The sequence below is a fragment of the Heptranchias perlo genome, chromosome 24 (assembly GCF_035084215.1).
Source record: "Heptranchias perlo isolate sHepPer1 chromosome 24, sHepPer1.hap1, whole genome shotgun sequence".
In the NCBI taxonomy this organism is placed as follows: Eukaryota; Metazoa; Chordata; class Chondrichthyes; order Hexanchiformes; family Hexanchidae; genus Heptranchias; species Heptranchias perlo.
This window is the reverse complement of record NC_090348.1, coordinates 20939203-20953938: the sequence shown is the minus strand read 5'-3', so window position 1 is coordinate 20953938 and position 14736 is coordinate 20939203. Positions and strand designations below refer to the sequence as shown.

General features: G+C 41.6%; 1 protein-coding gene across 4 annotated transcripts in view; it reads left to right on the top strand.

The window, feature by feature from the left end:
• cerk (ceramide kinase) overlaps positions 1-14736 on the top strand; it is a 117478-nt gene that overhangs the window by 30520 nt on the left and 72222 nt on the right. For 3 of the 4 annotated variants that reach the window (XM_068004899.1, XM_068004900.1, XM_068004898.1), the window contains one exon: positions 14512-14643. In XM_068004899.1, the coding sequence (XP_067861000.1) occupies positions 14601-14643 (43 nt within the window). In that variant the 5' untranslated portion in view covers positions 14512-14600. Of the gene's footprint in view, positions 1-14508; positions 14644-14736 lie in introns of all 4 variants that reach the window. The other variant, XM_068004897.1, reaches the window with a different exon arrangement.

Sequence of the window (14736 nt, the reverse complement as noted above, 5' to 3'; positions counted from 1 at the left end):
GTTCCTAGACTTAAATTGAATTATTTAAAATGTGCTTTTAGTTTTGTAAAGTCAGCTCTAGTTTGTCTCATGGGAATAAATGAAAATCGGGGGTGGGATTTTGGGTGTTAGATGTATTTACAGTTGTTGGAGTTGCCATGTTATTATTGTTGACATGGAAAAATTGCAATGTAACAGGTATTGAAAAAAGCAGCTCTTGTGGCTGATTGAAACACCAGTCCAGTAAATTGAACTCCTATAAATACACATCCCAACATAAATATCCTGTATTTATCTAATTGGGAATGGAAGTCTGAAATCAGTTCCAAATTGCATGATACTTTTATTCCAAGGATTTGCAAAAGTGATTTGAATCTGTTTCTGATGTCGGATCCATACTTCGCAAGAGTAAGATGAATTCACATGCAGAGTAAAGTAGGGTGAAAACACCAATTAATGCTGGACCACAGTTCTATGATACCTCACCAGACAGTGTGTTCAGGATATTCACTGAGGATAATTATAACCAACTCCAGTCCTCACCTCATGTATCATGTATGCACTTTCTTTAATCACTGGATAGTGATCTCGAGTGTGATCTCTGTCTAATTTTTCCTCCTCTCTAGCTTATTTGTAGCAGTTCTACTTCCACCACTGGGCAATTAGCACAACACAAATTTAGGATTGAACTGGAACTTTGCTGATCTGAATGGCTCAGATCCACACTAGCTTTATCAAAGGATCAAGCTTTTTATTCAGTATTGAAATACTCAATTTCAATTTGACAGGTTGTGTTGTAACTTGTAAGTGCCACCTCTGGTACCCAAGTTTCAATTTTGTGATTCCACACCTGTAAAGTATTGGTTTCATGAGGCCTTTAGGTCATGCTACTTTTATGTTTTTGGGTGTCCTGTGGGTACAGTCTATATCTCCGATATAATTGTATTCCCCCCACAACAAACCAAGGGCTGCTTGCTTTCTCTTGTATCCAAGAACTTGGCTTTTGCTATTGTATTAATGAGCGATTTGCATGCAGAAGAACAAAGGTACAGAACTAGCACAGCATTTCTATAAATGAGATTGCAGAACAGCCCAATCGCATCGCAATTAATGTTGGTTGGCTACTGTATTCTTGAGCTTTATCTATGTTTGTCAAACCCCTTTTGTTCATGCATGTTTTATTTGCCTGTAGATTCTCTTGCTCTGCATTGATATCTGGTTCATGTTTGCACATATATCTCTAAAGATTGTTTCTCTCTGGCTTGTTTTCTGTTTGTGTGATGGGAAACACACATTTTAGAGAAATCAGAACCATGTTCACTTTGTCCTTTCTACTGTTGTAAATTTTTGATAAGCAATCAATCTGGATTATCTCTCTTGGGGAGGAAGAGGCTGTATGTAACTCGACTAGTTGCAAACTTGACATTACAGTTAAATCATCTTTTTCCACTTAAACTTCTTTACTTACCACAATTTACAGATTCTGGGGCTATTGTAGATTCCTAACCTTCGTAGCTTTGAAACATGGTACTTGTTTGTAGGGTACCATTTTAAATATTAGATAAATGTATCAAATTAAGTTGTTTGACTTGAAGTCCCTTTTGAAGTGTTCTCTATATTGTGTCTGTGTTGAGATGCCTGTTTTCAAACTTTCAGGAAAGAATGCCAACGGCATGGCCTGTAGGAATCTAGTGGAGCGTTACTAATCTGATGAGCATATGTGTCCTGAGTAAATTTTGAAATATTTCTTGTAAAATAGTGAATTTTGATGTATTTTAACAAAGAAAAGCCTTGAATAGGTGATGAATTAGACATTATGAAATTAAATTACAAATCTTGACTTTTTAATTTGTAAGTTCCATCTGAAGGGATGAAAATAGGTTCAAATTCAAGTTTTGTAGAATTACAATAGCTATTGAAAGATCTGATTGAGCTCGCCTTGACACCTATTGCAGAACTCTTTGATCTTCCTTCAGCAGGGTAGAAGTAACAACAAACTAATAAGAATCATCTCCCCTGAAAGGATGAATCATTGGGGCAGAAATTCACTTATCTTTGACCCCACGCTTGTTTGAGTGACAGTTTTAAAAAATTTGTTATGGACCAATGTGCCCAAACCCCCTTTCATTTCTATCTGGGAAAAGAAGGCTGTGGCAAGAGGATTTTGTGACTACAGCCATAAGCAAATGTGTAAGTGCATGCAACTGGTGACCAGCAGAAGCCCACATATATATACTTGCCTATGCATTTGGTAACAAAATTAAATACATTTTCTTCCATCGGCCAAAGTTGGCTTTTTTCCGGAAGGCAAATTAAAGGAGTTCTGGCGATCCTCTCGCTCTATTATATTGACCTACATCAAGAATTATTAAGGGGGGAGAGGTTCAAGATAGATCTGTGCGTAGTATTTAGCTACAGTTTTAACAAAAACTTTTTAAAAGTTCAATGATGTTGAACAGTATCATTTGGTATTAAGTTATTTATTTGTTACTCAAACAGTTACACTTTTTTTTGGTATTCTTGCAATTTTGTTAATGTTTTGAGAGTGCGCAATTTTTTTAAATATCGTTACTGCAAACAATCTTTTGTGCCAAAAAAAATCTCAATTGTATCACACACAAGCCTTTCGTGCTTCTTCAGTGAGATCCCCTGCATCTTGAGTGCTTTCCCAGACAGGATGGAAACTGAGCTGCCCAGCCGAGAGCAAGATCTGTAATGAAACCTACAGCCCAATATCTACCTGAAATTTTTTTTTAGAACTGCTCCATTTTCTTCTATAAAACAAGAAACTCCTTGGAGCAAAAAGTAGGGGAGCTTAGTTGTTGAAAGTTGTGTTGAGTCTAATTTTTCCACCCACTAAAATGAATAAGTGGGAAATTGCAAACATTCATTTCCTTACATGCAATCCCAACACAGAAGTAGAAAATCTCTCCTATGTCAAGTGGAATATATATTTACGCATCGATGGTTGCTTAATTGGCTGAAATAAAGCACTTGATTTTAAAAGTATAGTTTGATGGTCTACTTTTAGTTAACACGTTGTCCAGTTAACATTTGCATAGCGCACAATTGTCTTGATCACAAAATATGATGCTAAAAAATTCAGCACCAGATGATTAACATTCACAGTAAATGGGAATGCATAGTGTTCTAAACCCGTTGTTTAAGTGTAATGGGAGACTAGTTTTGGCTAGAGTGAATCCATTTTTTTTAAAGCTAGAAGAGTTTATTATCACAATGTACATTGTAATGAGCTCCCTTTTCAAAATCATTTAAAAGTCCTGAATGACAGAAAAATAGCCAACTAATTAACATAATTATTCAATGCATAATTTGATACTAATATTTAACAAAATTGTTCACTGAACACATTTAACTAGATCATAGAATCATAGAAGTTACAACATGGAAACAGGCCCTTCGGCCCAACATGTCCATGTCGCCCAGTTTATACCACTAAGCTGGTCCCAATTGCCTGCACTTGGCCCATATCCCTCTATACCCATCTTACCCATGTGACTGTCCAAATGCTTTTTAAAAGACAAAATTGTACCCGCCTCTACCACTGCCTCTGGCAGCTCGTCCAGACACTCACCACCCTTTGAGTGAAAAAATTGCCCCTCTGGACCCTTTTGTATCTCTCCCCTCTCACCTTAAATCTATGCCCCCTCGTTATAGACTCCCCTACCTTTGGGAAAAGATTTTGACTATCTACCTTATCTATGCCCCTCATTATTTTATAGACTTCTATAAGATCACCCCTAAACCTCCTACTCTCCAGGGAAAAAAGTCCCAGTCTGTCTAACCTCTCCCTATAAGTCAAACCATCAAGTCCCGGTAGCATCCTAGTAAATCTTTTCTGCACTCTTTCTAGTTTAATAATATCCTTTCTATAATAGGGTGACCAGAACTGTACACAGTATTCCAAGTGTGGCCTCACCAATGCCCTGTACAACTTCAACAAGACATCCCAACTCCTGCATTCAATGTTCTGACCAATGAAACCAAGCATGCCGAATGCCTTCTTCACCACCCTATCCACCTGTCACTCCACTTTCAAGGAGCTATGAATCTGTACTCCCAGATCTCTTTGTTCTATAACTCTCCCCAACGCCCTACCATTAACGGAGTAGGTCCTGGCCCGATTCGATCTACCAAAATGTATCACCTCACATTGTTTATACTAGATGTAATCATTAGTATAATTTTTTGTAATAATCTTGACAGCAATGCAGAGACCTACAAACCTACAACTCTACCTGCCCTGTTTTTCACTTCTACCCTTCCAGGGTCCTGCCTAACAAAGATGCCAAACCAAGTAAAGAGTGTTGCAGGCTATTTCACTGGTTCTGTAAATCAAGGTCTGAGACATGGAAGATGTATGTTTACATCAAAATGGAACATTTACTCTATTTGATGGACTATTTTATGTCTGTATAACAGTGATTTTGAAAAACTTTTGCTATTTTTCCTTTTTTCATTCTTTGTGGGCTAATTTTATGGTCTGCAATTAGATTGTCATGCTATGTGCTCAACCTATAAGCTAGTGCAAAGTATTCCACAATTGGCATTTAATACTGTATATTGTACGCTTGTTTGCAAGTAATGGACTGTGAGATTGCTTTGTTTTATTATCCTGGTTGTTATATATTGTGAAATATCCTAGTGGTATCTCTTGCTAAGTTTTGGTATCCGTTTTTAACTTTAATGGTATGTTGTATAATTTAGAAATGATTCAATAAACAGTTCTGCTGCAATTTCTGAGGTTCCAGTGTTGTGGAAATGATACCATTTCGTGGACCGATTTGTACTGTAGCCAAGAAAACAAATACATACACATTGTTAAGATGAGATGCACAGCATTGTTTCTAGCAACCATACTTTCTCCAATAGCCAGTAAATGCAAATCCTGTGAGCTTAGCAGGTGGAACCAAAAAAACCTAGCTATTTTGCCTTCAACAGCAAATTTACATTTAAGTTATCTCTGTGAAAACCATATCCTTTGGTGCATGTTGGATCTTCTGGAGAAAACAACGCTACTTTAAGCTTGCTATGTTTGTTTTAAAAAGCACTATTGCCAACTTGAACCTGCGATCGTGATATTTTGATCTGTGATTTTTAAAAAGAAAAATGAATTACCATTGCTACTCAAAGGTATCCGGCACCTTTTTCACTGGCAGACACAGCAGGCAAATTATCTTCTTCATGGCCACTCTTAATGCAGCTGCCACTTACAATGCAGCTACCACTCTTAACCAGTTACTACAGGGTGTGTCAGCAAAGTTTGTCTCGACTTCCCCTCTTGTTTTTGTTGAAAAAAGTGTGTTTTGAAGTTTTTAATTGGGGGAAGAGAAATTCTTGTTTAGATGATCAGATTCTTGGATTTGCTCTATCCCCATCCATCTGCATATGTTTGTTTATCATGTATGTTGTCAAGGTTATAGAAGTGAGTTTTCAAGTTCATTTTTGTAAGAACACACAAGTAAGTAGAGATCAGGTTATGGCTAGGTTATTTCTAAATTCTGGTTTAAAAATTATTTTTTTAATTCCAGTATCCATGGATCACAGGAATCAGTCAGGTTCCTGCTGTTGAAAATCATAAGTTAATCATCCTTTTAAGATGCTTTGACATTGAGGACATCACAATGTTGGAATTTTGACCAGATGACCTGACCTTCCTTCCGCAATTGCTATAAAAGTGACTGGCGGATATTTTTTTTGTTGTTGTTAGCTGTATTCCACGCTATGTTGGACAATATCTGCATTGCTATAACTTGGAGTAACCCGCTCCCATCTCTGGTACTGAAGTCCCTCTCTGAGACTAGATACTATAGGTGTTTTTTGTCAATATTGCTTTGGGGCAAGGAAACTGATCTGCTCGTCTATAGAAGATGATATTGCAGGGAAGGGAAGGTCACAATGCCTGTCAAATGTCATCTATATTTGGCCACTAAGGCTTACCCCAGTACCAAGTGGAGGATATTTTCAAATGGTCCTATAAGGTAGATACATATCTTTACTGGGTTTTTATCACCTCAAATTTTGGCCTGATTCAATTTTCCACTGATTTCTACAGCAGAATTTGACCTCAAAGCTCAAGCTGATGAGGCTATATCATCCAAAGCCTGAAATGGAAAAAATTCCATCAGATTCAGAAACTTCTTTCTTGGGCTTTTCTTGGGTTCTAGCTTGCTGGAAGTAAGTCAAATTACCATACTTGAAGAGAAGGACAACGGTGAGGTGGAAATCAATGACTTCATCACCTAGGGACCTGCCTATATACTGTGTTTTTGAATGGCAGGAAGGTAATTAAGCTATTTCCAGATTCTTCACTAAGCCTTCCCTGGAAATCATCATGTAAGTTGGAGGGTCGAAAGAAATGTATTGGGAGAAACGTTAGCTGCGTGAAGGGGCAGCATCCATTTGAACACCTCAGTGGCTGGAATCACACCTGACACAAAGGCAATTGAGTGTGATTGGTTCCTGACAATCATCACAGCCCCAAGACATTGCTGCAGAATTGTCCTTGGTCCAAACATCTTCAGCTGCTTCATCAATGACCTTCCCTCCATCGTAAGGTCAGGAGTGGGGCTGTTCACTGAGGATTCCAGTGTACATATCCATTCACAACTCCTCTGATAATGAAGCAGCCCATGGCAGACTCCAGCAGGGTTCTGGATAACATCCAGGCTTGTCTGATGAGTGGCAGAAAATGATCATGCCACAGAAGTGACAGTTATTGACCATCTCCAATAAGAGAAATTCCAGCCATCTCCCCCTGACCTTGAGTGTCACCACCATCGCCGAGTGCCCCACGATCAACATCTTGAGGATTACCATTGACCAGAAACTTAATTGGACCAGCCATATCAGCACTGTGGCTACATAAGCAGGACAGAGGTTGGTTACTCTGTAATGAGTGGCTCACCTCCTGACCCCTAAAAGCCTTTCCACCATTAACTTGCCTGGATGATTTGTAGCTCGATGCCATTCGGATCAGAGCAATTCACTTGATCAGTACCGTTACCACTGGCTCATATCCACCCCTTGCACAACAGAAGCATTATTGATGCAGTATGTATGATCTACAGGATGCACTACAGCAACTTATAAAGATTGCTTCTTCAGCATCTTTCTCCCCTGTGACCTCTACCACTGACGAGGCCAAAAGCTGCAGTGTCTGAGGAACATCATCACCTTCAAGTCACTCTCCCGTTGGACATATATCACTGTCCCTTCATCGTTGCTGGATCCTGGGATAAATATGGCCTTGCCAGCTTCACCCACATCATGAGAACAAGTAATGAAGTTCAGTTTTGGCTTGTATTAAATTACCATATTGTACCATGCAGCCCAGGGGGAAGGCTGCTCCCAGTTGAATGATGCCTCACCCCAGCTATCAATACATGGAGTGAGGAGGAGGGGGAGGACAGAGATCTTCCACCCAGCGGGCGGGAGGAAGCGGCCCGCCTCCGCCACCAGGAAGGCCTGGCTCGAGGTGGCAGAGGGGGTCACCTGCGCCACCAACATATCGCCCACCTGCGCACAGTGCAGGAGGCGGTCCAATGACCTCAGTAGGTCAGCCACAGTGAGTACACGTAGTCTTTCCACTACACTCCGTCTGCCACATCACTGCCCCCACCCCACATCTCCTTCGGCACTGCCAACACTACTCTGTCACATCACCCCTCATACCCACTCAAACCCCATCCTCATCTTACCTGCACCTACTCACCTTGCCACTACCACGCAACCCAATCCTCATACAATCTCATGGCTCTATCCCATACTCACCCTCTCGTGCATCTCTCTCACGGCCAGCCTCACTCAACCTGCCACCACCTGTGCTGCAGCCACAGGGCATGCATCACATCTGTGCATTAGGCAGCGTAAGGTAAACGTGTCGTGAGCATGAAGGGGATGCACAAGGGTGTTTGAGGGTTTGTCATGGTTACTTATATTGAATTTCAGAACAACTCACATCACACATTATATTGGCACCACTACTGCCATGTCTTCGCGAATCCTGTCCGGTTTGTGCAATAATGCCCGCTCCTGGGTATCACTATGAGGACCCACCACTGATGCCACCCATTGTGTCACTGCAGAGTGGGTGTAGGTGTATTTGCAGGGCTCTTCTGCGCAGACGACTGAGAGACATCAGCGATGTCCCCGGTTGCACCCTGGAAGGCTGTGGAGGAGAGGTTCGGGAGGGCAGTGGTGACTTTGACAGCGACAGGTAGGAAGATGGTGCACGGGCCAGCCAGGAGCAGCTCAGCATGAAAGAGGCTGCAGATGTCCACGACTACATGTCGAGTGACTCTGAGTCTCCGTGTGCACTACTGCTCAGAGAGGTCCAGGAGGCTGAGCCTCGGTCTGTGGAACCTGTGGCGAGGGTAGTGCCCTCTGCGACGCATCTCTCTCTGCGGTAGCCCTCCCTCCTGCTGTACAGGTGGATGTGTCACAGCATTCTGTTGTGGAGCTCCACGTATCAGAGGTGGACGGCGTGGATGGTGAGGCTGGTGATATTGTTCGCCCTCCGAGGAGGTCATGACTGCAGCTACGGCGGCCCCCATCCGCAAGATGTACATCTGAGGGGGCCCGCAAGGTAGGTACATGTCTCCAGACCCCGGGGTAAGTGTGCAGGTTGGTGACTTTGACCGTCAGGAGGAGGGTGGTGGAGGCCAAACTTTGTCCCAAGTGACAGAGCGGCCTCCTGCAATGGGTGAGGGTCTCCCCCCCCCCCCCCCCCTGTCAAATGGACCTTTGCAGCTGCCACAGGCTGACAGCTGCAACACGTCCATTCGAGCTGGGAGTGTTTCCCCCAATGTGGGAAACAGTCCCATGTTGATCAAAAATCACACACAGTCCCTTACAGGTCAGTTAATGACCTGAAATACCAAACTAAATATTGTCAAGTGGCATCCCGCTGGCTTTAATTGCCTGCGGGATTCCCACCAGCGGGGGCTGCGCGCGCACACCGGCACGTCAGCAGGGAACCCGGAAGTGGGCGGCGGGATCAAGGCGCGATGCGGTCCCGCTCCTGGATTTCGCGATTTTCGGTGCCCTCCCTGCCGAGAACGCACCCGATAGCGGGTGCTAAAATCGAGCCCTTAGTGTTGGAAAAGGCAGAAAACCAATCTGCAATATTTGTACTTGGATCATTAATGTTTTGTTCCATTATTCAGTTATTTGCTTTGAATGCAACCAGTACCCTTACCGAGAGGTAGAAACCAATATACTTAGTGACTATGCGTAATGTTCAGCAAATATTTTAATTGCGTTTTTTTCCTGTGGTAATAGTTTTTAAATAAAATCTGCTGGACAAAAGGGGGAGTTCATTTAACACTGATGCTTAGCACGAAAACTTAGAATTCAGTTTGTACTATTCCAGTACAATAGCATGCAAAGCCTCAGAAGGTTTTGACTTCAATTTTCCACTATCTTGCTGTCCTATATAAGAATAGGCTGTTTCGTGTTTGACATCCACAGTGGCTGAAATGTTTTACCACTTAGGCTTTTGGAATATGTTCATTTGGTGGCATCCTCCGCAACTTTACTTCCCCTTTAAATCCTGTCTTCTCTTCAACTATGAGGGGAGTAGAACAGTTATGTAAAATGGTTCATCATTGTTTACAAGCTTCTCCCTTGTACAGAAAATGATGAATGAAGGTTTGGCTTGTTCACTAGGTTTTAGAGTACAAAAATGGTATGAGATTTTATTGCACACAGATTTGATTATTGATGGTTGATAATTAGCTGGTTGTTTGTTTGGTCCAAATTACAATCATCAAATATGTTGGGAAATGCAAATGATTCAAGATCTTGGGTAACAATGCAGTTGTGAGAAAAGTGCCAGTGATAGAGGTGTAATTTCCTCACTGTTTATGTAATGGTTGAGTGCGCAAGCTAATCTCGCCACAGCGCATTGTGCTAATTCCCTCCTCTTCAAAGAGTAATGGGTTCATAAAGTTGAATTAAACAAAGACTTTTGTAAGGCTTTGGATGTTTAGTATTTTCAGAAGAAACATGGTATTTATAACTAGGCTCTACTGTTTGTGGCAGCGAAACTTGGCTAGAAGCCCACTTCAAGTCGTCTTATGCAAATAATGTAAGTTGACGCTCTGGTATTTGTTAGTTGCTAGATGAAATTAAATGTATGTTTGTTTGTTTGTTATTTAGAAGAGCAAGTAGGCCAGGCATGGACTTTTTCACGTATGTTGTGTATGCTGCACTTTGCAGTCGATGATGGGTAACTTTCTGTTAATATTTTTTACTTATTGGCCTAGAAAATGGATCGCGCCAGAATCGGGCAGTGTGATCCTGGTGCTGCACGTGGCAGGACGACGCACAATTCGTCTGCCGGTCTCATTTGTTAACAGCAAGCTGCGGGTGCCAGTCGCAACCCTGGAGACAGCTCGCCTATCCCGGAAAGAATGAAGATCGGCCACCTCTGATGCTAGCTGAGGTGGGAGGAAGTGGGGGGTGGGAGGGATGGATCGTGAGGTGGGAAGAAGTGGGGGGTGGGAGGGATGGATCGTGAGGTGGGAAGAAGTGGGGGGTGGGAGGGATGGATCGTGAGGTGGGAAGAAGTGGGGGGTGGGAGGGATGGATCGTGAGGTGGGGGGTGGGAGGGATGGATCGAGAGGTGGCCGACAACGATCCGCAAATTTGATATGGAGTGGGCAGAAGCACACGTGATACTCCTGGCTCCACAATAAGGTACGTTTTATTTTTAAAATCTTGCCATTTGGGAGGCAGCCTCCAGCGGTCCCTTTTAAGAATGGCTTTTGGTTGAGAATACTGACCTCCGCATGCTGTGGTCGGTCGCTAACGAATTTGGTAAAGAGAGCCTGAATGAGGCACTAGACCTTCTAGTTGCATACGCAAAGGACCCAATGCTTGCTTCAGGGCTCGGGCCCTGGATGCCTTTACAGGGACCATTCCCAATATGTTGGGTGGTGCTCTTTCGGTGCATAAGAGGAGCAGGAGTAGGCCATTCGGCCCCTCGAGCCTGCTCCGCCATTCAATGAGATCGTGGCTGATCTGATTTTTACCACAACTCCACTTTCCCGCCTTTTCCCCATATCCTTTGACTCCTTTGCTGATCAAAAATTTGTCTAATTCAGCCTTGAATGTTTTCAATGACTCAGCCTCCACAGCTTTTTGGGTAAAGAATTCCAAAGATTCACGACCCTCTGCATGTGCCCATCTGTCGAACGAGTGCAGAGCCAGTGAATTTCTAGGCCGAAGTTTCTTGCTGCTGATAATTTACTGTTGGCTATTGTGTAGCTTTTGTTGGTCAGCTTAGCTTTAAACATAAACTTCTGAAACAAATCCACATTCACCTGAGGAAGGAGGAAGCCTCCGAAAGCTTGTGGATTTTAAAATAAAATTGTTGGACTATAACTTGGTGTAAAATTGTTTACAATTCTGAAACAAAAGCATCAATGAGTCGTCATAAATCAGAAATATTAAGCAAGACACAGTAAATCACCATTCCTTGTGTAAAATGTAAGAATATTTTTTTAAATTGTGTTTTGCATATTGCACCGGAAGGTTTTGTAAATGCTTTCCATTATTTTACAAGAAAATTTTCACTTCTGGGTTTTTCAAAAAAAAATAAAAGCCACAGGTAAATTGGTTTTAGAAAAGGACAAATATAATCTACCAAATGCCACTTTCTTATTTGCAATGGAGGGAATTTAACTTTTTCATTCAGTGACTCTGGTACTGTTATACAAATGTTATAAATAGGAAAAGGCTTTAATTTTGGAATTTCACAGATTACTAGCTTTTTTTTAAACTGTTTTCGAGTTTTATAAGACAACATTGAAAATAATTGTGCATTGTTTTCTACATTTCCTCACGAGTTCCAAAACTAGAAATTTTAATTTATAAAAATTCATAAAATCTGGAAATAAAGAAAAAAACCCTGGAGGCTTTCAGAGAATGGGTATGAGATTGATTCCTATTGTCAGAAAGCAAAGTTATGAATGAAGATGGGAGAAACTTGCCTTTTTCAGCGTTAAAAGAAGGGAACTGAGAAGTGATCTTGCAAGAAAGTATAAATGATCGCAAATGGTATTGAAAAGGTTAATCCAGAACACTACTTCAAACTCAACATGATAGTGGGACATGGGGACTCAGGTTCCTATTGGTAAAATGCAAATTTAGGGCTGATTTCAGGAATTTCTTCATACACAGTAATTAACAGATGGAATGGATTACAGTAAAGTTGTGGGGGAGAATAAGCTGGAATAGTTTAAGAACCAATTGCATGCTGTGATATGGGAAGGAACAAGTATTCAAGGACCTTTCTGGATGGTTGATCTTTGATCAGAATTGCTTTCCTACTTTGTCTACTGTGATCTTGATGTGGAGATGCCGGTGATGGACTGGGGTTGACAATTGTAAACAATTTTACAACACCAAGTTATAGTCCAGCAATTTTATTTTAAATTCACAAGCTTTCGGAGATTTTCTCCTTCCTCAGGCAAATGTTTCAAGATCTCCTTGAAGCCTACGCATTTATACATATTGAACAATACATGGTGTTTACAGACTGCCCCTGCAACTGCCCGTTGCCAAGGCAATCACCGTGTTCAGACAGAGAGGTGTCACCTGCAGAACCCCCGAATACACATTCAACAAAAAAACAAACAGGGAAAAAAAACAGAGAAAAAAAACAGAGAGAGGCAGAAACATCCGGAAGGCAGAGAGAGCCAGCAAATGACCCATTATATTAAAAACAGATAACATTTGTTCGCTGGTGGGGTAACGTGTAGCGTGACATGAACCCAAGATCCCGGTTGAGGCCGTCCTCATGGGTGCGGAACTTGGCTATCAATTTCTGCTCGACGATTTTGCGTTGTCGTGTGTCTCGAAGGCCGCCTTGGAGTACGCTTACCCGAAGGTCGGTGGATGAATGTCCATGACTGCTGAAGTGTTCCCCGACTGGGAGGGAACCCTCCTGTTTGGCGATTGTTGCGCGGTGTCCGTTCATCCGTTGTCGCAGCGTCTGCATGGTCTCGCCAATGTACCATGCTCTGGGGCATCCTTTCCTGCAACGTATGAGGTAGACAACGTTGGCTGAGTCACAGGAGTATGAACCATGCACCTGGTGGGTGGTGTCATCTCGTGTGATGGTGGTATCTGTGTCGATGATCTGGCATGTCTTGCAGAGGTTACCGTGGCAGGGTTGTGTGGCGTCGTGGACGCTGTTCTCTTGAAAGCTAGGTAGTTTGCTGCGAACGATGGTCTGTTTGAGGTTGGGTGGCTGTTTAAAGGCGAGTAGTGGAGGTGTGGGGATGGCCATAGCGAGGTGTTTGTCCTCATTGATGACATGTTGAAGGCTGCGGAGAACATGGCGTAGTTTCTCCGCTCCGGGGAAGTCTGTAAACACCATGTATTGTTCAATATGTATAAATGCGTAGGCTTCAAGGAGATCTTGAAACATTTGCCTGAGGAAGGAGAAAATCTCCGAAAGCTTGTGAATTTAAAATAAAATTGCTGGACTATAACTTGGTGTTGTAAAATTGTTTACTACTGTGATCTTGGTTTGAATCTTGGTCTTACTGCCAAACTATGTCCACTGGTAAAGCCGTGCTACATAGGAATTCTTTTTTTTTATTCATTTATGGGATGTGGACATCGCTGGCAAGGCCATCATTTTTGTCCATCTCTAATTGCTCTTGAGAAGGTGGTGGTGATCTGCCTTTTTGAACCGCTGCAGTCCGTGTGGTGGAGGTACTCCCACAATGCTGTTAGGTAGGGAGTGCCAGGATTTTGACCCAGCTGGTTATCAACTAGTAAAGCCAGTTGATAGCCACCTGTAAAATAAGAAAGCTTTAAAGGAGAAGAAAAATAAATGAATTGTCTTAGTCGAAATCTCTTCATTTTTCTTTTCTAAAAAAAATCTCACTTTAATTCCTTAAATGGGATCTGCCTACATGCTAGGCTGCTTTAGTAACATTTATTGTTGAGGTTCTTGGGATTGGTTGTTTTCATAAATGCTTACGTTGTTCATTGGTTGTTTTCTAACCACACCCTTCATTTTTTATTATATGTTCCCTACATTTTCAGTTCTGATTTGCTGTTTTACTTTGAGCCAAAATGTTCTGGTGAAAGTACAACATAACATGCAACGTATAACAATGAAACTAAGATTTCCTTCATATTTTAATTTTCAGCTACTTTGAAATACGTGTTATGTACAGGTCCCATGAAGTGCAGATCCTGTAGAAATATTATGCAATTGTGTTTAGTACAGCAATTATAGATGGATGTAATTTAAAGTTTTGTTGTAATTAATTAAACTGCAGATACAGCTTGAATTTTATACATGAAATGTATATAACCTAACCTTTCTTGTCACTTTTGATTTTAGCAGCCGAGGTTGCAGCAGCATATGGCTCAACAAAATTTACTATGCTTATTTAATAAATAGTCATGTATTAGTATACTTAGTCATCTAATGGTATTGCCTGAAAAAGGGATTTAAAAAAAAAATTCTTGTGTATTTTCAAGCAGGGAGCCATTCTGTGCCTGTCTTTGAGATTATTGCTGTTCGTGAAAATGAAGTAGATGGGATAAATAAAGAAAGCGGAAGGTGGGAGAAGATGCCCTCATTTTCCACTGAGCCAATTTTGCATGCGTTCACAGGTACAGCTATTCATATTTCAGCCAATACTTCACTAAAATTTCATTCAGTTTTACGTTATTTTAATTTTGTAAGAACTGCAGATTTAAAAAAAA